This window comes from Caenorhabditis elegans, chromosome III, assembly GCF_000002985.6.
Source record: "Caenorhabditis elegans chromosome III".
Classification (NCBI taxonomy): domain Eukaryota; kingdom Metazoa; phylum Nematoda; class Chromadorea; order Rhabditida; family Rhabditidae; genus Caenorhabditis; species Caenorhabditis elegans.
In genome coordinates this window covers 6,066,628-6,088,594 of record NC_003281.10, presented here as the reverse complement: position 1 = coordinate 6,088,594, position 21,967 = coordinate 6,066,628, and the positions used below count along the sequence as shown (strand labels likewise).

The 21,967-nt window shown below is 33.6% G+C and overlaps 3 protein-coding genes across 8 annotated transcripts; 1 reads left to right on the top strand and 2 right to left on the bottom strand.

Annotated features, from left to right (window-relative positions):
• Positions 1-839: 839 nt before the first annotated feature.
• Positions 840-3,975, top strand: wht-1 (ABC transporter ATP-binding protein/permease wht-1; the record flags this gene model as incomplete). Of its 2 annotated transcripts, NM_001361719.2 has the most annotated exons (12): positions 840-976; positions 1,058-1,343; positions 1,387-1,699; positions 1,895-1,994; positions 2,039-2,213; positions 2,257-2,393; positions 2,589-2,694; positions 2,738-2,869; positions 2,914-3,142; positions 3,201-3,354; positions 3,397-3,526; positions 3,721-3,975. In NM_001361719.2, the coding sequence occupies 12 exons, from the start codon at positions 840-842 to the stop codon at positions 3,835-3,837; spliced, it is 2,016 nt and encodes a 671-aa protein (NP_001348731.1). The 2 variants fall into 2 exon arrangements, with proteins under 2 accessions (NP_001348731.1, NP_001348732.1); NM_001361720.3 differs by lacking the exons at positions 840-976; positions 1,058-1,343; positions 1,387-1,699 and having other exon boundaries at positions 1,936-1,994; positions 3,721-3,837.
• attf-4 (AT hook-containing protein attf-4) lies at positions 3,847-8,032 on the bottom strand (the record flags this gene model as incomplete). 3 transcript variants are annotated; one of them, NM_171147.7, is made up of 6 exons in its annotated part: positions 3,847-4,322; positions 4,385-4,969; positions 5,113-5,322; positions 5,372-5,804; positions 6,326-6,430; positions 7,921-8,032. In NM_171147.7, the coding sequence occupies 6 exons, from the start codon at positions 8,017-8,019 to the stop codon at positions 4,165-4,167; spliced, it is 1,590 nt and encodes a 529-aa protein (NP_741168.1). The 3 variants fall into 3 exon arrangements, with proteins under 3 accessions (NP_741168.1, NP_001367434.1, NP_001367435.1); NM_001379741.2 differs by lacking the exon at positions 7,921-8,032; NM_001379742.1 differs by lacking the exons at positions 6,326-6,430; positions 7,921-8,032 and having other exon boundaries at positions 4,165-4,322; positions 5,372-5,792.
• An 8,476-nt stretch (positions 8,033-16,508) lies between these two features.
• Positions 16,509-20,738, bottom strand: mapk-15 (Mitogen-activated protein kinase 15). Of its 3 annotated transcripts, none has more exons than NM_171144.7 (10): positions 20,657-20,738; positions 20,193-20,273; positions 20,021-20,148; positions 19,678-19,827; positions 18,667-18,751; positions 18,412-18,568; positions 18,160-18,364; positions 17,784-18,015; positions 17,486-17,630; positions 16,509-16,984 (listed from the first exon to the last, which is right to left on the bottom strand). In NM_171144.7, the coding sequence occupies exons 1-10, from the start codon at positions 20,702-20,704 to the stop codon at positions 16,803-16,805; spliced, it is 1,413 nt and encodes a 470-aa protein (NP_741165.1). In that variant the 5' UTR covers positions 20,705-20,738; the 3' UTR covers positions 16,509-16,802. The 3 variants fall into 3 exon arrangements, 1 of the variants encoding a protein (NP_741165.1); NR_151550.1 differs by having other exon boundaries at positions 16,803-16,984; positions 20,016-20,148; positions 20,657-20,704; NR_151551.1 differs by having other exon boundaries at positions 16,803-16,984; positions 17,780-18,015; positions 20,657-20,704.
• Between the last annotated feature and the right edge of the window lie 1,229 nt (positions 20,739-21,967).

The following is a 21,967-nucleotide window of genomic DNA, read 5'->3' as shown; positions in this document are numbered from 1 at the left end:
AACATCCACTTTAAAAAAATGAAACACTAATAAAAAAATACTTGACTTGGTTTCGTATTTTTCAATTGAATTCCCAGGAATGGGATTGGGATTCTTTAATTTAAGTGGAAATTAATTAATAAAATCTCAAAGACTTTTTCAGAATAGTTGGAAACGTTTAAGAACAGTAAAGAAGTAAGAGCTTCTGAATTTTTAGCAAGCGGAAATCACTGAAAACAATTAAAAACTATGGACTGCGTTGCTCAAATTCAAATTTTCTTGTCTTCTCTGTGATTTGTTCAAAAACAACTGTACTTTTAAACTTTAATAAATTTTGACCACTCATATTCCCCCAATAGTTGATAATACATAGAACCTAATTATTTGTCTGTGCCCTTCGAAATATAATCTGAAAATGAGAGATTTGTAGAAAAAAACAAGAAAACACTTATGAGTGAGATAAGATAATTACTGATAAGAAATGTGTACCTGTTTAGTGTTCAGTGCTCACTACTGGACGTCATCAAATAAAATGGTTTTTGTTGTTTATTTTTTCAATTGATTGATTGTATAGATTCTTGTGAAGTGTCAGTGAATACGATATACGATATACTTTATATGACCGCAGTACTATTTAGGATAAAGTCCCCAATAGGTCAAACTCTAAAATATTTTCTCTAATCAGAATTTACATCGTTTCTACCTTGTAGTGGGCTATAATTGAATTTAAAAAAAAAAGAATTTTAAAAAATAGGAAAAGACTTTAATTCCGTTTTACTTATTGATACTTTCAACTCAACTCAACTTTTTAACTAATTTCCAGGTGAAAAATCTACTTTTATCTTTCTTAACTCACACTAATGCACAAGGCTCCAATTTCAACATTAATTTTAGATTCTTTATTCTCGAACATGATGTTAGCAGAAATGATGAATGATGATCAGTTGGAGCTATTGAAGCATCAGCAGACGGGCATACAACCGGTTGTTCCAGAAGGGTTTGTTACTTTTTTGAGATTTGGTTAAAGTAGAAAATTACAAGTTGAATGTATGATAATAATTTTTTTTCAATGTTTTAGCTGCAATCTTTACTGGTCATCTCTCAACGTCACAGGACCTGAAACGAAACCCACCAACTTCGTAGATCGATTTCGCAACAATATGCCAAAACGCCGAGTCAAAGAAATTTTACATAATGTCTCTGGAATGGCAGAGTCTGGAAAACTTTTAGCGATTTTGGGAAGTAGTGGAGCTGGAAAAACGACACTAATGAATGTGCTAACTTCGAGGAATTTGACAAATCTAGACGTTCAAGGATCCATATTAATTGATGGAAGACGTGCGAATAAGTGGAAAATTCGAGAGGTTTGTGAGATAATATTTTTAAACCAAAATAGTGTTTTACCAGATGTCTGCATTTGTCCAACAACATGACATGTTTGTTGGAACAATGACTGCTCGTGAACATCTTCAATTCATGGCTCGACTCCGAATGGGAGATCAATATTACTCAGATCATGAACGTCAGTTACGTGTCGAGCAGGTACTCACTCAAATGGGACTAAAGAAATGTGCAGATACAGTAATAGGAATTCCAAATCAATTAAAAGGTCTTTCGTGTGGAGAGAAGAAGCGACTGTCGTTTGCATCGGAAATATTGACATGCCCGAAGATTTTATTTTGTGATGAGCCCACATCTGGGTTAGATGCTTTTATGGCTGGTGAGTTTTTTTTGTAGAAAACAACTAGAACTCTTGCAATTGATGATGTAATTTTTTAAATTTCGATTCTTGTGGGATAATCTACATATAGAAGTTTCAAGATAAAAAAAAAGTAAATTTTGAACTAAATTCCTGAATGTCTCTTATTTTTTACAATTTAGGAAATTTTTTGTGCACAAATGTATTTTAATTCAGGTCACGTTGTTCAAGCTCTCAGAAGTTTGGCGGATAATGGAATGACAGTTATTATCACAATTCATCAACCCAGCAGTCATGTCTACTCTCTTTTCAACAAGTATCTTTTGCAATATTTTCTTCCAAAACTCATAAATCTTCCAGTGTCTGTCTCATGGCTTGTGGGCGTGTCATATACTTGGGGCCAGGTGATCAAGCGGTGCCGTTATTTGAAAAATGTGGATATCCATGCCCGGCATACTATAATCCTGCGGATCATCTGATAAGGACTCTGGCCGTAATTGATAGTGATCGAGCAACTTCCATGAAAACTATTTCGGTGAGAATCAAAAAGATATACAACTCAATAAAATTGTTTTAAGAAAATTCGCCAAGGATTTTTGTCTACGGACTTGGGCCAGTCGGTGTTAGCAATTGGAAATGCGAACAAACTTCGAGCAGCGTCATTTGTAACAGGAAGTGATACATCTGAGAAAACAAAAACGTTTTTTAATCAAGAGTGAGTTGGAAAAATTTGACATCAAAAGTATTACACCTACCTGCCTGCCTATCATTTACACCTACCTGCCTGCCTATCACATTTTTGAATCTTGATTTGAACTCCATTGTTTGGTGCTTAAACATCACAGATAGGAGAAATGCTTTAACAATAGTATTACTTCAATAGTATTACTTCGGAAATTTTTAATTTCAGCTACAATGCATCATTTTGGACACAATTTCTTGCTCTTTTTTGGAGATCTTGGCTGACAGTAATCCGGGATCCAAATCTGCTTTCTGTCAGGTTACTTCAAATTCTTGTAAGTGTGTCACTGCTTTATTACTATTTATATTGTTGTATAGATAACTGCATTTATAACTGGTATAGTATTCTTCCAAACTCCAGTCACACCTGCTACGATAATATCGATAAATGGAATAATGTTCAACCACATTCGAAATATGAACTTTATGCTTCAATTCCCAAATGTTCCGGTACCAGGCAGCCAATTAATTTCAGAATTTGAATTAATCTTCAGGTTATTACGGCAGAACTTCCAATTGTACTCCGAGAAAATGCAAATGGAGTGTATCGAACGAGTGCATATTTTCTTGCGAAAAACATTGCAGAACTCCCTCAATACATAATCCTTCCAATTCTATACAATACAATTGTCTACTGGATGTCTGGGCTCTATCCTAACTTCTGGAACTATTGCTTCGCGTCGCTGGTAACAATTTTGATTACAAACGTGGCAATTTCCATTTGTAAGCTGTGCTCAGTTTGACCTGTGAGATGACAGCTGCTTCATTCTTTTCTTTTCAGCTTACGCTGTCGCAACGATCTTTGCCAACACTGATGTAGCCATGACAATACTTCCAATCTTTGTAGTTCCAATTATGGCGTTTGGAGGATTCTTCATAACATTTGACGCCATTCCATCTTACTTTAAATGGCTCTCTTCGCTCTCTTATTTCAAGTAAACATGATGATTTGTGTTATATAATAACAAATCTTTTAGATACGGTTATGAAGCTCTCGCGATCAATGAATGGGATTCGATCAAAGTGATTCCGGAGTGTTTCAATAGTTCAATGACTGCGTTTGCGTTGGATAGCTGCCCAAAAAATGGGCATCAAGTTTTGGAATCGGTTAGTGTTTTGGATTATTAGAAATTAATTTAGGAACATTTAAAAAATCTGTTTCTCAGTGTTGGATTACTTAACCAAACTAAATCGTAGACTTTTTGGTGTTTATTTTCTGAACATCGAATAATGCTCAAAAGAAGTTTTTCACAACGAGGTGGAACTTTCATTGTTCAAGCTTTTATGGTTTAAAATTACAGATCGATTTCTCGGCTTCGCATAAAATTTTTGATATTTCAATTCTGTTTGGAATGTTCATCGGAATTCGCATAATTGCCTACGTGGCACTTCTCATCCGTTCCTATAATAATACTTGAAAAGGAAATATTTGATTGTATAATTTATTTGAATACTGTTAATTTGAATTTTGTTAACATATTTTGTTTTGTGAATGTTGATGCCGGAAAATTGGAAAATTGGAAAATCAAAAAAAAAAGCAAGTATAAAACATGTTGAAAGTGATGCCTATGTGTAGAAAATGATACATATAGGAAGAGGTGATGACAGGGAAAAAGTAGAAGTAATTGACAATAAGAATATATCGAAAAATACCCATAAAATCGGGTGGTCTGTTTTGAGATGAATGGAGGTTCAGTAGTAAAATGTTACAACAAGAAAATAAAACAAAAAAATGTTTTTAAAAATTATGCGTTCGGAGCAAAAAGAGCAGCCATGGATGGACCTGCTGCACCAATTTCACCGTCAATCAGTCCCGAGTTGTTGTCGTTTAGTTCGGCAAGGAAGTTGTTGAGGAATGGAAGATTGAGCTCTTTGATATTTATTATTTCGGGCATCGTGGAGGCTGAAAATTATAATTTTAGAGAAGGTTCAAGTGAAGTTGGACTAGAACCCGTGACAACTCACCTTCTTGTTTCACATTTAAATTTTCCTCATTCTGATGTCCATTTTTCGACTCTTGCTTCACTGTCTTCGTGGCTGTCGATGTCGTGGCAGTTGATGAAGAAGATGCTGGTGGAGATCCACCTTCCAATTGTTGATTCACCATCATCATATGCTGCGAAAAGATGTTCTGAGCCATCATATCAGCCATAAAATTGCCACCAGCCGGTATATTTGTCAAGTTTCGTCCCATATTCGACAGTGTTCCGGCTGGAAGTCCTAGCTCGATTTCCCGCTGTCGTTCCCCAATTCTCGACACCAACTTCATCGCCCAGGTGAGCTTCAGCTTTACATGACCTCCATGCTCTTCGAGAAGGCCTGGAGCTCTTTCGAGTATGTATTGACGAGCCATATGCAGGGCCTGAGATGCGGTGAAGTGGCCACCATGTGGATCTGAGTTCTTCAGGGAAACCATGTAGTCAACGAGATCAGCATCAAGTTCATCTCCGATAAGCTTTGGACGTCCGCGACCACGTCCACGTAAGAATCCAGGAGAACCTGTCGAGTGAGCAGCGTTTTGTGCATTCAGTTTGAGCATATCGACCATAGCTGAAAAATTAAAAATTAATTTGTTTTGCATTGATAAAAAATATAATTCAAGTACTGCTCTAATTACTTAAAGTTAGATTTCCTTCCCTTTAGCATAATTGAAATTGGCAAAAATTTAAGAAAAAACATGCGGATCTACTTACATTGAGTGAACAAGTTGGCTCCTGGAGTTGTTGGTGTAGCTGGTACGGTACTAGAATGCATGTGAGCCACCTCATTTGGAGCCTCAAGATGATCATCACCACTTCCTTCCGAGGAGGGTCCTGGTGAAGCTGTTGAAGTGTTGGCTGATACTGCATTGGAATTTGTAATCAGATTTGGGATGGACGACAATGGAGTTGGCGGGACCAAAGCTGAAAATTAGAGTTTCTAGATTGCGCTGTGGTTGTATAGTGAACTTACGATTCGAGCTCTCCTTTCTCTGATAATATGAAGCAACTGGTGGTGGGAATCCAACTTTCCGGCTCTGCTTTCTCGCTGGTTCTGAGAGTCTTTCGGTATGAATCTTGCCTCCACCTCCACCATTCGCCATCTGATAGCCTTGTCCAAGCTTCAGAGGCTTCAGTTCAATAGGTTTTGGATTTTCAGAGGTCTTATTTGCTGATGGTAGAAAAGATGATCCGTTCTGTTGATCCTTGTGAACAACTTGTGATGGCAACTTGTTCATTTTCGAGAGATCGAGGAGAGTCTTGAGTTGCTGATCAGAAGCATTAGGGAATAGCTGCGAGAGCACTGATGTATCATTCTTCTGCTCTTCAGCTCCAGGTTGGTTGACTTTGGAGCATGTTGTACACTTGCATTGTGGAGCATGAAGATGGTTCATGATAGAGGATAGCTGGAAACATACAGTTCAATGGGTCCATGTATATTTTAAATTTCATAACACCACGATAAAATTATATTTTTTTTCCATTTTTCCGCGTCAATAAATGTTGACATTTAATTTATTTTTGGATCATTCTACTATTTCCTCCCACAAAACACACTATTTGACGATCGCTGTCTTCACTTCTTCTTCTTCAATCTGCTTCCTCTGTCCGGTATGTATACGATGCGTGAGCCCCGAGACAGGGCGACAGAGGGAAAGAGAGATGGTCAAATGTAAACTTTGTGAATGAAAATGAAAATGAATTCCACGGGTGAAAAATCGAAAAAAATAGTATGTGTGACGGACGGTAAGCCTATTGTTGTGTCTAGTCGAGTTTTTTTTTGGAAATTTTCAAAATAAATACTAGACACCTATGACTTGTTGCATTACACATTGCACTTGTCGAAATTGTTGTGCAAATATATTTTTCTACTTCTTTCATTCTCGATTTAGAAAATAAAATAATTTATTAATAGTTTTTCACTCACCTGATGCTGAATGAATACAAAATTTGTCTCGAGCTTGCTGACACGATCCACTAAGTTCAGATCTTCATCCTCGTCCTTCTGATTCACATCGTCTTCCATGATCTCCTACAAATATTTCAGAATTAGAGAAGAGCTTAAGCTTGATCAATAAGAATTGCAAAAACTCATGTATCAGATATATTTATATTCGAGCAATTCGTGCAGCAACCTAACAAATACCAAATAAATTTAGAAAATTGGTCACAAATTCACTCAAATTGAGGGTTGTATGTATGTGGTGGCTGGGTGCTGCTGTGACAGGAGAGGGAGCGGGCTGCTGGCTCAACCACCACCTCGCCTTCCCCCCTGTCCGTTTTCCTTCTCAAAATAAATAAAAAAATATATAAATATTTGATTGAAAAAAAATGGAAAAGAAATAGTGCGGTTTTAGAAGAGCGCCATAAAAAATACGGAAAATCGAAAGAAATTGGGTTTTTTATGTTTGTAGGAAAAATGAATGATTTGAGAGCACAAATTGAAAGAAGGGGAGGAGGAAAAGTTCGCTTTTTCAACAAAAAAAACAGTCTGTTTGTTTGTTCGCGCACTTTTACGGAATTGTCGTGTGCTCCGCGAGCATCTAACAATCATCATTAAATTGAAATTTTCTGTTAATTCCTATCATTATCAAAGAAAAAGAAGAAGAATTTTTTTCATCTATAATTTTTCAATAATTTTAACGATTCCGATAACTGATAATATTTTCGCTACGTTTTATTTTCTATCGTGTAATGTGTAGATAATAAAATAATAAAATTCTTGTGGGGACAACGCAAAAAAAAACCAAAAGAAAATTGTGCTCTTTTTTTTATTTTGAAAAGGTTTTGTTAAACAGAAAAAAGGGAGAGAAAGAGCGGGAAAACAAAATATGTGTGGTTCCGAGTCCCACAGAGTCCCACAGCGGCAAATTTTATTTCAAAGTGAGCATAAAGGCAAAACTAAACCTTTTCCAAAAGCACTTCTAAATATGGAAAACGAAAAAAAATGTTTCATAAATTTTATATCGAAAAAAAAAGTTGTTTGCCTTCTGAATTAGCACATTTTCATCGCTCTCACTCTCACCTCAATTTTTTCAATACATATCGAAAAATATGTCTATTTCTCTTACATTTAACGAGCGAGGCAAAAATGTTGAAAAAAATGAAATTGCGAGTTTCTTCGAAATAAATAAAAAATCATCTTGAGATGTTTGAGGCAAAAAATAAACGAGAGAGAAATTGTGAAAATGAATGAGGGAGGCGGGCAAAACGAGTGCGAAAACAAGAGAAAAGATTGAGAAATGTGTAATATATGTATTTGCGTTACATCTTTGAAACTGCGAAATTTTTTTAGAACACAATTTTTTTGTTGTTAAAGTCTAGAAATTTTAGAGGTCGCCCATGTAGGTTTTCAGACATTCAAAAATTTTGAACCTCTCTCCAAGCTTAATGTATAGTTTTTAAATATGTAAGACATGGGAACAAGTTTGAAAAAAGACATACAGTAAAATTTTTTTATATGTCTTGTAATTTTTTATAGTGTTCTTTTTTCACATCAAAACGATGAAAATCCAAACTCACGTCAATGTTGGAAGGAGAAGCTGAACTACGATCTGTACTGACGGATCCTCTGAACTCTTCACCATTCGCATTCGGCGTTAAAGTTGGCGGTTGGAGCATCATCTGAGTTGATCTGAAATATTAAGTATAACATATTGATAATGCGTTTAAAAAATGAAATTAAATTTCGAGAAAGCGAAGAAGAATGATAAGAAATGTGAAAAAGTGAGGGAAAAAGTTTTCAACAAAAAAAATTTGTTTGAAAAAGTCATCAAAAATATTAAATTCTGCTCTCTCACTTGTCCCTCTCTTTCTATTTTCCCGTTTCACCCCAAAACATATATTTTTGATAAGATGTATTGCAAAACTCGAAAATAGTACTCGAATACGGGAGACACTTCTCTGAATCACATAAAAAATGCGAAATTCTTTTTTTATTTTTGTGGCTGGTAGTGGATGACGAGGACACCAGAAAGAGAGGGAGAGAGATACTTGAATTGCTGATTTCGCATTTTACAAATTTTTAAATTTTATTTTATTTTTCCGGTTGCGCAGTAAATAACAATTTAATTTCACATAAATTGTTTTCTAGGTGGGTTTTGCAGAAAAAGAGAGAGGGAAAGAGAAAATAATGAAAATTTTAGAAAAAATTTTAATTAAATTTGTGTAACAAAATAGGCGAGAATTGGGGAAGGCGTAATCGGGGGGAAAAGTTTTTTTTTTGAAAAATAAAGTTTCAAGGCGCACGCGCTGAAAATTTTAACTGGCCACGATTAACATAAAACGAATTTATAGACCTCCCACGGAGTGTGAAAAATGTAATTTTCTGCCAAAAATGTCAGAATCATATTGTATTCTGAAGACTAAACGAATTTTGAAATAAAATTTTCGAAAAGGCGTTTAAAAAAGGCGCGTCAAAATGTAGCTTTCAAAGTGACTACCCCAGAAGCCAAAAGTTCGTTATAAATTCAGAATATTAAAATATTTTTTGCCAATTTTTAGTTAGTTATAAATTTCCTAACTGGAATTGCAAAGAGAGTGCAGAGTCTAGCTTCTCAGCACCCTATTGAGCGAGAGCTTTTCGTTTCTTTGCTACCTCTGTTGGAAGTGTGGAGAGTCTTTAAATTATCATAACTTTGTGATGCTAGAAAAAAGTTATCAACTGACAAAATGCTGGAAAATATCAGCTGGCTTTTCAGTTGAATATTTTCCAGAAAATATTTTTGTTTGTAGATAATTGAATTTGAAATATTGCATGAAAAAAACAGTACCTTAAAAACCATGAAAATCCCAATTTTTAGGGTTGACAACTGGCCATAGCGAAAAATCTACAATTTAGAAATGTTCACTCAAAAGTCCCAAAAGAGTCGCCAACGTGACCATGAGTTGACCCTTCCCTAGTCAAAATCTCATTATACCGGTGGAAGGCAGATGTTGGTTGCACACATAGCACATTAGAATAAAATAAAACATGGAGTAAAACGAAATGTCCATCACCACTGTCCACCATCAAAAAACCAAAAAAAACGGAACAAAGGATGGTGTCTGTTTGGGTGTTGGGAGTAGAGGGGTCAAATGAAGAGAAAGAGAGAGCAGGTGGCGTTTTGTAAACGAGAGTTAGAGAGGAATAGAGAAATAGAGATAAAGAGGGCACCAAATGACACATTTTATTATTCTTAAAGGACGATGTCAAACCCGCCCATCGCCTGCCACCAACGGGCAAAATGGAAGAGAGGTTATGGAAAGCACAGAGGAAAGAGAGATAGGATTAAATTTTATTGTATGTTACAATATTGGAGTGGGAGAAAGAACATTTGAATTTGGAATTTTACTTTTTGGAAAATGGAAAATTTATAATTCTCAATTAAATTCGCCTATCAAGTCAACCGGGGTATATAGAGCTAAAAATAGGAAGAGAAAGAATGTTGCCACACGTAGTGGTCTAGAAATACTAGAACTCGGCAGCTCTTTTAAAAATAAAGATCTTGCATCCAGAAAACTGTAGATAAGGTTTGCTGAAAAAAATTAATTAGTTCCCGAAGTTTAGGTTTTTATATCATGTAGCAAAAAAGGATGCTCTGATCCTGGCCTACATAAGAAAAAATATCGCTGGCCGAAGTTTTGGTTTTTCTAGGCCAAACGTTCAAATTCACATTCTGAATTCAAACATCTTCATAAGCTTTCCCACTTGCTCCACTAAACCCCGCCCAAAAGTTTTCAATGTTTATATATTTAATCGCTGTTTCCTCTTTTTCCCCTACCACTCGTGAATGCAAAATAAAAATTTTCTTTTTCGAAATTTTTCATTCAATTTTAATGTGGGCCTCGGTCCCCCCGTTGTCTGACTGCCAAACATCTGCTCTTACTCTTACTCTCTCTCTCTCTCTGTCATTCAATTTCTATATATTTCAAAATTTCTTATGATTTGGAAATATATAAGAGAAAATGAGAGATCAAGTGATTTAAAGGAGACGCAGCGTAGTAAACGACTCCCCATTTCATTAATTCATTCAAACATTTTATGGACGCATTTTGGGTTGAAAGAGAAAGAGAGGCAAGGGTTTTGGACACACACATACACACGACAGAAGGCGATAACTAATAAATAAAAGAATGGGTTAAATTAATGGAAAAGAGCACAAAAGTGCATCCAATTTTAATATATTTTTCCAGAAATTTTGATTTTATGCATTTAAATTAATAATGCCAGAATTGGAGAGACTTGGAGTTTCAGAAGGAGGCTTTTGGCAATCGGGGATTCTTTATTTAATGAAACTTTTTAAAAATTAAGATATGAAGAAAATTGGAGGAGTCTAATCAGGATATTTTTATAAAAAACTAAAAAATAGGTCTATAATAAACATTAAAACATTGAAAATCAAATAAAACTTTTCTTCATCTTCACTCCCATAACCTCTCTCAAGGCCGGTGCGCCCGCAACCTCCTCATTCACATTTATTTACAATTTTCAGTTAAAAATTGTGTATTATTGTATTGCAGCATTGAATCAATTGAATAGATCAAAAACAGGTTTTTACCCTCCACCACTTTCCGCAGATTTTTTTCCCAAGTTTTTTTTTTGAAATTGAAAAATTCAATTTTCTAATTACACCCCTTTTGCCGTCCTACCAAATGAATGCCTTGACAGTTTTTGAAAAAGAAGTAGAAATAATTAAATTAAAAATATTTTGAATTTTAAATCTCAAATTTACAGAATGAAAAAAAAGCAATTACATTTTCCACAAAAAATGAAAATAAATAGAAATGTTTTCTCTCAAAATCGTAAAATGAGAAAAATGCGTCGAAGGGGGCGGGGTGCGGGCGAGTGGAAAAATATGATATTATTTATACATTTCGCTTGTTGAAAAAAAATTTTCAACAAAAATAGGGAGACAGTGGGCAGGACGAAGAGACGCAGCATAGGGTTGTATATAGCTGGAGGGAGGAGGGAAATGGGAGAGGAATGAAGGGAGAGAGAGAGCACACATAAATATATTTATATTTTATTATAAATGTATATATTAAATAATATGATGATGATGCAGGCAGAGAATGGGTGATGGATGCACAGGGGCAATTTGTATATATTACTGGCCTTTTAGCATTAAATATTTCAATTGTACTTTGACCTAAACTCGACAATTCGGCAAACTATGTAAGTTTTCCATGTAGGTACAATTTTCTACTTTTTAAAATGTTCTATTGACTTTTTGAAAAATAATATTCAAAAATTCTATTAACTTTTTTTTCACTATTTTCAAAAACTCGAAGTCATCGGTTTAGTTAAAAAAAAAAATTACATTTACATTTCTAACAAAAATAAATTTCTAAATATCTTAAAACAAAACGCCCATTGTCATCAAAAAACAAAATGACGAAATAAAAAACGACGCTCGAAAATTGCAAATTGTAAAATAAATAGTGTGATTTACACTAAAAATGTGTACCCATATGCGGTCTGCATCTCTTCGTCTCGTACACTATTTCTCTGTTTCTTCAGCCATTTTTTCATTATGCGCAAAACGATTTGAATGTGGAGGTGGTTGGGAAAAAAGAAAAGAATGGTAGAGGAGAAGAAGAAGTGAAAGCAGGTTTTTGAATACAAAATGAATTGGGAAAATGTTTTACTAATTCTAATAGTATATGCTAGGACACATATTATAAGTTGATGGAGTTTGATTTATAAATTGTCTTTGAAGATGAGAACTTTAGAGAGAGGGAGAGAGATCGTAGAAAAGCTAGACACTCTCGCTTCTCTGTGCTCTTTTAGATGTTGACCTGATTTTCTAAATTCGTGGTGAAAAAATGTTAAAAAATAGACTAGTAGAATAAAAAAACGGTGCTCCTTATAACAAAGAAAGTTTGATCTACAAACCTTTGGACTATTGGTCATTTGGACAAAAATTTTCGATACCCACGGCTGAGCTGTTTCTGAAAACCGAGTGAAAACTTTTAAAAAAAAAGAAACAAATCTAGCTAGAAAATAAAATAACGAAAAAGCAATCCGGAAAAGAATCACGACTTTTTCGATAAAAGCGAGGAGGTAGTGATTTGAGAATGATTTTTAAGAAATCGAACAAATAAATCAAAATGAACGGGGCCGCGGAACAAAACTCAGAATTGACAGGCAAAACGAGAGGTGGGAAGCAAAAGCGAATTTATTTATTTATTTTTCGATTCGCCAGCCTTTTCTTTTCGTTTTCTAACAGGCCCAAATTTGCTCAATGAGCACACGAAAGCAGCACACGACACACACACACACACACCTTAAAATGCACTTTTTTAATTGAGGAAAAATATACTTAAATATATAAAATTGGTGTTAGTTTGATGTCTTCGAAGTTGTTTTAATCAAAATTGTTTTGATAATTTTTAATAAAAATTTCGAGGGTTTGAAATTCCCAAAACTCCAAATTGAATACTTTGTTAACTTACCAACAAGATATCTAAAAAATTGTATTTTTTGCAGGGATTTTAGTTTATTTTTACTTACCAAATCTTGCACAGTACCCCTTTTCGATCAAAAATTATCGAAAAATCTGAAAACGAAAATCAGCGGCAATTTTTTAAAACATCCATATGAGCACGGAATACATTCAAAACTTTTGTTTTTGGAATCGCTGATGTCAAAACTAAGAAATTAATTTTTCTTGAAAAATAAATTGATAAGTAAAAACCAACAGAATGGCTAGACAACTTTTATTTAATCAAAAAGTTTTTTTTCAAAGTAATAATTTTTCAAACTTTGGTTCCACTTCAAACATGAAGAAAACTGGTTCTTATTTTCAAAAAAATAAATTGAAATTTTTTCAAAAACTATTAATTTTTGATCATTTCTAGCAAAGCCAGCAAAAAGAAAAACACCCTCATTGTTTCAACGACAGCAGGAAAAAATGAAGAAATTTTAAGAAAAAAAGTAATAAAACACATAAACGTTTCGCTTAAGATTAGCCATTTTCTCTTTCTTGTTACACAAAAAAACACAATTTTTCTTCTTTGCCTCCGTCGAAACGAAACAAAAAATTTTAATCTCAAGATCAAGTTAGGCTTTAGCAAATATTTTTCCCACAACCAGAGAAAAAATTCTTTACATTTTATTCAACTTAATCAAATTAAAATGAATAATGAGAAATGCCTGAGGGCTCAAAGATTACAGTAGAAAAAATGGGACGAAAAGCTTGGGAAGAAGTGAAAAAAAAATTTATTTATACAAAATGTGAAGCGAGGTGCTGGGTAGCGGCAGAGAGATATGATGAATACATAAATAAATAATAAAATGAATGTATATATATATTTATGTATTATATACAAAATGTGAAATGTAATGTACAATTTACAACAAACATAACGACAGGCTAGCCATCGGGGCGGAGGAATTGGAAATGAACGAAGTGAAAGATGGAAGGGAAAGAGGAGAAGAAGAGAGCTTTTATTATATTATATTATACAATATATATAACATTTTTATTGATTTTGAAACAAAATATTCATATTGAAATTTGGATTGTTAGTCAAAGTTTTGTGAACTGTCAAAAAAAACATGTTGACACATGAAAAAAATCCGGCTCATGTGTAGGCACAAAAATTCTTGCATGTTATCCAGTCAACGTACGCCTGCCGGTGTACATGCAGGCCTAATGCAAAAGGGCGCATATTCATTTTCATAAGAAAAGATTGCAATGAAAAACACGTTTCCGTCAAAATTCAGATTATAAGGTAGGCAGAAATGCACACGCATGTACCTACAAAGTATTGCAGCCTTATCGATCACCGAAAAAAAGCTCTCAATTTTTTACACTATAAATAAGTTGGAATTTGTCCCTTTAAGATATACCTAGTTTGTAAAATTGACGCACCAGAAAATATTTAAAAAAAAATTCCAAAACTTTAAGGAAAATGAAAAAAATAAAAATAAAAGTGAAGCAGAAAAAAGAAAAGTAACTTTTTCGCTTTGTTTAAAAAAACAGGAATGAATTCGTTCAATAAATAAAATAAGAATTCCATCATCTTTCACAACCATTTTCTCTCTTTCAAAGACAATTACATTTTCAAAAGAGAGGAAACAAATAGAAAGTGAAATGAGAAAATGTGAAGGTTATTTATGAAAAAAGGAAAAAGAAAAATGAATTAAACATTCAAATGAGGCGGTAGTGGGGGCGGTTGTAGGCGCGCAGAACCGGTTAAAGAATAATGTTAAAATGAATAGAAAAAATTAACTTTTTGATGTTACTATCGACTGTCAACTCAAGAGTGTCCCTCGAGCATCTTTTGGTCGGATGGTCATTAAATAATATTAAATAATGAGAGAGACCACTGTAAGTTTGGAAACACAGAGAAAGAAGACAAAGAAGGAAAGGTTTGGGCGAAGAGAGACACAGAAAGATATAGAAGACAATAAAATGAATAATTATATGACTTATTATTAATATTATTACTTCAATTATATTGCGTCTTATGCATTTTTATTATTCGTCAGAAAATGGGAAATCGAAATTTGAATGTAGACTTGATTATAAAGTGGCAATGATAAAATAAAAAAGAAATTCTGAAATGTTTCTGTGCGTACTTTGAAAATGAGTAAAAGTGGGTAAATTCCCGGAAATGATATTTCATGTGATAGTGGATAAATTGAAATTATAGAAAAATTCGTCAAGCTTTGCATGGTTCCACATGTTTTATGTATCTCTACCTAAATATCTGCAAAATAAAGTGATTTAAAAACCTTGTAATTTTCGTGCTTAACAAAAAATATTAGTACGCTTGTTTTTAAAAATGTTTCTTTTGAGTATCTCTGAAAAATTACTTTTTTCTTTTCAAATAGAAATTTGAAATTAAAATATACTTAAAATAATTGTAAAGAGTTTTATTTGTCGATTAAAATCATTGTTATCTATTTTACTTTTTTTTAGATATTCAATTTTCTTAAAAAGGCAATATATAGAAAACCTTGAAAAGGGTGGAATGTATAGAATGCTAATCTATATAATGTTGAATGCAAACATTGATATAATTTATATGTATAAATTAAATATCAACGTATATTGAATTAGTCAAGGTCCAATGCTAATGAGAAAAACAATCAGAATAATCGGACAGAAAAGAGAGAAAGAGGAAAGAAATGTTTAATAATATTTATTTCTTTTCCTCGATTATTTGAAATTCGCTTCGACAGATGGTCAAGTAGAGAAAGACGTTTAATGGGGAAGAATGGATTTGAATGAAAAAGGGCAATTTTGGTAAAGAATCGGATATATTTGGGTATGAAAATTGAGAATTTTGGGGGCAAAAAGAATTTTAATTGAAAAATGTTTTCTGACTCATTTTTAATTCCAAACAAAGGGCGGAAGAAGATTTAATGAATTCATTTTTGCAGAGTTTTGTCACTTGAAAAGAAGCCTAAAATGAATGGAGGCGGCAAATTCAAAAAAGTGACGAATTGCAAATGAATTTTAAAGTTTTATTTGGAGGAAGCGAAATGAGGGAGAGAAATAAGAAAAGTGTGACCTTGAAATTTATTCGAATACTTCTCATTTGTGAAAATTGCGCGCAATTTTTCCTATTATCGAATTTAGATTGTTAGGCAGATTTTATTTTTGAGGGGTGGATTATTTTACGAAACAAATTTAATAAAAAAGTATTAGGTAAAGAAAACGAGGGGAACATTTTTCAAGCTTTACGGTATAGAAAAAATAAATATTTGAAATGTATATCGATAATTTTCTTAGTTTGACTTTTAAACGAGATCGACTTTTAAACGTTTCAGAACTTTAATATGTTTTTACATAAAATATATAAAATCTCCTAGAAAAGCTGAATTTCGAGATGATACTTTTTTTTAATTAAAAAAAAGGTTTCAAAAATTAAAAAAAAAGCATGAAAAAAATGTCGGTGGTTCGAAACATCTATAGAACGGGGCTATATTTCAACGGATTAATTAAATTAATAAATTCCGCGACGACAAGTTAGACTTTGTTAACTTTTCATTTGAATCTGGAAAATTATTTTTAAACACGCCTCATAAAGAAATTTGATTTTCCAATGCTGTTTAAAGCAATACACATATTGACGCTACTCCATATCTAAAACCCGAATCAAAAATTTGTAGAAAGTTTATTCAACCCGTTTATTATTGAACTCAATAAATATTTTTAGTTATAATTATTTTAATGCATTTTCAAAAAGTATTGCAAAAAATGGTAAGAACTGACTAGAGAAATTGGTCAATAACCGCAAAACAACCATCACAATGATACTAGTTTTGAAGGAAAAAAGAATGAAGAAAATGAAACAGCAAACACTAAATAATGCCATTAGTTGAACATTTTACAGAATTGTCTGGAGAGGGCTGCTCCTGACAATACTGAAAATCTAAGAACAAAAAAGTCTACTTCCATTTTTAAAAATCAATAATTTGAGATCAATTTGTGTGGGTGAAGGATCTTGGAAGGCTTGATATTTGCAAATAATCGAGCTCTTTCGACAGAACGACGACGTTGCTTGATACTACTTGGAGTATTCCCATTCCCATTTCTCATCTCTCCGTTGCTATCTTTTGAGGTTCGACTTTCAGCTGAAGCGGCTCGCTCTGAAATTTTCTTATTGAATTAATTTTTTGGTTGTAAGATACTAGTGCCCAAAAAATGTGGAATGTGGAGTTTTGTTTAGAGAACCGACCAAATTTTTTCCACCGAAAAATTAAAATTAAAATTTTGAAAAAAAAATTCACGAAATTCAAACTTTTCAAAACTTGTCAGTGGGAACTGTGAACTTATTTTCTTTAATTCGCGCAAAATTCAAAATTAATTTTCTTAAGTTATCTATAGATAGAACCATGGCGGTTTTAAATTAAAATAAATTTTACGCACTATCTTTTATCCAGACTTTTGAATAAGCGTTTTTTAAAATTGGTTTTTGGAAAATTTTGTGGCATTTTAATTGTCATAAAAACCAAACGAAAGGTTCCTATTCAAAAAATACCATAAAAATATCAAATTTGTGAGTCTCGAGCAGTTTAATTTTAATTTATGTGATTAAAAGATATTTTTAACTTTAACTTGTTAGCCATATATTTACCATGCTGTCTTACCTCTTAAAGTTCCAGAACTACTATCATGCGAACTACTATTATTCTTATCCATGCTTGTTGTTCTTTGTAAGCTTCTTGCCGTATCGTAATCAGTATCACTGCATTCAGCCTGAGCAATCGGAGCACGACTCTTATCTTCGCCGTACTGAAAATATACAAAAACTAAAATCAGTTAGTGTTATGCTAGATGGTTAATGTGTACTAGTTTCGGCTAAATTTTCAAGATTGGAAAACCATCAGTTAAGCAATTTCTAGATTACCCAAAAACCCCAATGCACATATTATAATAATTACCCACAGGTCGGATCTTTTCATGTTGTATCCTCTTAAAACTGGCCTTCTTTTCATCAATCATCTCATACAATCGATCACGATAATCGTCAATACTCAATTGAATATGATCCGGAAGTGGTGGATAAACTTCATAGTTGAGTACTGGTTCTTCTGATGGATTATGAAATTGTACCACATATGGATGTACCAAGCATTGTTCAACGGTTAATCGTTTTTGAGGAGCAAATATTAACAATCTGAAAATTTGGAATTTAAAATAAATTTATGTGTTATTTTTCAAACAGCGCGATACATTTTACAAGTTTGATAATTTGTGCACATTTCCAAAAAATAGTAAATTGTTGTAGGTTAATTAATACTAATTCAATTACTTAACAAACCTCTGAACCATATCAATCGCAGCTGTTTGTGATTGAGTTATAATCAAATCAAGTGGTTTTCTCGGCCGTTGAGGCATTTTCTCAAGCACACTAGCTGCATAGTGACTTCCAATACTTGCAATATCAGCTCTTGAAGGTTTTGCGATTGTATTCATTATTCGTTCGATTTGATTAATAGTCGAAGATCCCGGAAACAGAGCACGTCCTGAGAATTAAAAAATAATTTGTTAGAAAATTAAAAATATCACTAACCAATCAGCATCTCAGCTAAAATGCATCCCAAACTCCACATATCCACTCCTTTTGTGTATCTTTTGGCTGCCAGGAGAATTTCCGGACTTCTGTACCATCTTGTTGCCACGTATTCTGTTAGATCCGGCATTTTTTGGCCTTCAGGGTAATCTTCAAGCTGAAAAAGCAAGATTGTTGAAACGAGCACGTAACTGGCTTGTAAATGAAACAAACTATTGCTACAGGTAAGTTGTTATTGGACTGGTTAACCCTTACCGACGAAAGACTCCTCGCTAATCCGAAATCTGCAAGTTTTACACGACAATCTGCATCCAGTAGAACATTCGATGGCTTCAAATCCCTGCAAAGACCCACATTGAACACGTGAACAATTTAACAAAAAGTGCAACTATTGAATGGTCGGTATTTAAAAAAAAAGATAAAAGACCAAAAAGAATAGATTCGAGTAAGGACTTCCGTCCGAAATAACGGAAGTACAGACTTCCGGTCCATTTTTATAAATTTTGCAATTCCGCACAAAATACATGATTGTCTATGAAATATGACGAGGTTCAGTTATATGAAATTTAGAAGAATTGAAAAATTCTAAAACCGTGTTTGTAGAAATGACGGCACATGAGGACTAGCAATATTAGCTCTATAGTTAATAAAAAGTATTCCCATTTTTTCATCAATCATCAAGAAAAACGCCACCAAAAACTATGTTTTTTTTGACTAGTTTGATAACTAAACTTATGCAGAAAATATGTGAGCACAGTCCAATAAATGATACGAGGGGCGTGACTGACACCGCTGATTGGTCGCAAGCACGCTAGTCGCGCGGGATTTTCAAACTGTTCGCTTAATTAAATATAGCCGTCTTTCTACATTTCTCCAGACATGCCAGTATACAAAATTAATCATATTCCTCCACCCCCAAACAACCTCTTCTAATCCAATTTTTGACACGCAATTGTCGAAAAAATAAATCTCGAGCGAAGGGGATTAAATCTGTTTACTGATAATAAAAATATGATGATGATCATGACGGAAGTTATCGTGATTCGTTTTTTTATTTCCTATGAAGATTCCATATCTAGACGGAGGAAGTGATTATTTTGCTGTCCATTCAGGAAATGGAAATCAGGAATGTTATAGCTAATGTGATTGATGATCCATTAAAATTTCAATACTTTTACGAATTCAGAAAGAAAAAGGGAAACTCAGGCTTCATGTTATCAAAAATATAGAACGGAACTATTACAATTCCAGACTGCTCGTACTCACCGGTGTAACACATTCCCAGAATGCAAAAATCGAATTGCTCGGAACAACTGGCACATGATATACTGTTTGTGGACATCTTTCAATATCGACCCTTTTTTTATAACATTATGTAGATCAGCTTCCATGAACTCAAATGCTAAGTAGATATCTCTGCAATTACATAATTATTTTTTTTTAATCCGATCAAAGTCTGATCAAGTGTGTAAACATAAGTTATTTGTTTTTGTTAATTTCTTTCTACTTTTAAAAAGTGACAGTTACCTGCGTATGACCCTTGAAGACATAAAATATGAAAACAATATATTTATTTTGTAAGCTAAGAATAAAAATTCTCCAACCTCACCTATCATTATCTGCTCGGAAAATGTTATACAACTTTATAACATTTGGATGTTTTCCAAATTCTTGAAGAAACATCACTTCTCGAAATGTCCTCTGGGAATCTGTCGGATTTCGGAAAGCGTCGAAAATCTGAAAAAAACAGTTATTTATGAAAATTGGTTAAGAAATCTCACCTTTTTCAGAGCCACCGTCTCCCTCGACCTCTTGTCGTATGCTTTCCACACAATTCCATATGCACCTTTTCCGAGACGTTTCTAAAATTATGATTTTTAGTCTCACTTGTGTGGCAAGCCCCCCCCCCCCCTGATATTTAGAGACAGGGGCCTATTTTTTTTTCCAATTTACATAGCTCAATTGGGCTACTTGCAATATTTATTATAAATCTATTTTTAATATTTATTTATATATAATCATACTTATATGTATTCGTGGATAAAACAGACAAAGACAACAATTCCAGAAAAGCTAGAAAAACTTTGAATTTGGGAAGAAATTTGCCAATCAGCAACGACTCACGCTCCGAGTATTTCAAATTGAATTTTGGTGAATATAATTTTTTTTATTAATCTTGAAAATTTATATATCTCAAAAAAAAACATTTCCCAAATGTGAAAATAAATTATACAAAACAACTAACCTGCAAGTCGAATTTCTCATGAATGTGCGTGTCCACATCGTCGGTCATTGTGCAAAACTCCGAATGGTACCCGTGTGGTCAGCTGAAATCTTTGGAAAGTGAAAGAAAATATTATTTGAAAAAAGAAAAAGTAAAAAAGAGAGCATCGATTAAGGTGTGGGAGTAGACGGAAAGAGTGGTGGCGGCGGCTCTAGAATAGTTGAACGAAGAAAAAGAAAAAGAAGAGGAAGAGAAGAAGGAGATGAAGAAATTGTCATGGTAACCGAATGAAAAAGTGCTCGGCAGAAAGTAGAGTTAGGGATTTAGAGAACAGAGAAAAAGTGGAAGAGAGTTTTGTTTTCAATGGGCAACTCGGCAATCACCGTTTGTAGGGGGTTTTTTTTTAAGACAGTGCTTGAGATCACAACTATTTCCTTTCTACTAGCGGTGTTTTTTGAAAAAGGAAAATATGATGGGCAAAGTGTGAATGCGCATTCAGAGAAAGTTTGAATGTGCGGCAACAAAATAAGTATAGTTGAGAAATTTCGAGCTATTTGAAGATTTTGAAATTTTTTAAAAGGAATTTATACATTCAATAAGTTCAAATAAAATTCTAGGTTTTTCAATGCCAACATAATACGTTCGAAAACGACATTCTTATCTACAATAGTTTCAAGTGGTAAAGGCTCACTAGAAGAAATTCAAATTTCAAACTATTATTCCAACCAACCTACATATCTGAATATTCAAAATAAATAATCTCTTCAAAACAAAAAAATCTCCGTCATATTGACGTCAACCTTGCCCTCTTTTTCATCTTCTTCCACCCAAAAATAGGAAAGAACTCTTTGATGTGAATGTAAATGACAACTGACTTTTTGATTCAGCTTCACTACTAAATATAAACGAGAAAAATGAACCGGGCGCGGAATGGAAATAGAGAAGACAGGTAGATATGGAATACTTGTTGAAAAGAGAACATATGGAGGATGAGAGAAACGGAGGATGGACGGGGGAAGATGATGATAGAGAACGCCTAAAATTATAGGTTGAAACCTTTAAGCTGAACGGATGGAAATAAATAAGGCACTGAGAATATGAAGACCATGAAACACAAGTGCTAGGTAGTTGGCATCAAAAATAGACTGTAAAATGTGATAAATTGCGCTTAGAAACTCCACAACAGACCACAACAGGCGTGGCTTCACTGTTCAATAAGGGTAAAACTGTTCCAGTAATGTTTGTGACGTCATGCTTAGTTTCCGCTGACAAATTTGAAAATTTTGAGACTTTTTCAAATTAGATCACTTCCCACTGCAATACTCGGTAAAA

Coding starts and splice junctions, on each gene's coding strand:
- mapk-15 (NM_171144.7), bottom strand. CDS start 20,704: ATGACCGACGATGTGGACACGCACATTCATGAGAAATTCGACTTGCAG. Junction 18,569..18,666: donor TAGCGAGGAGTCTTTCGTCG/GTAAGGGTTAAC, acceptor TTGCTTTTTCAG/CTTGAAGATTACCCTGAAGG. Junction 18,365..18,411: donor TTTAGCTGAGATGCTGATTG/GTTAGTGATATT, acceptor TTTAATTCTCAG/GACGTGCTCTGTTTCCGGGA.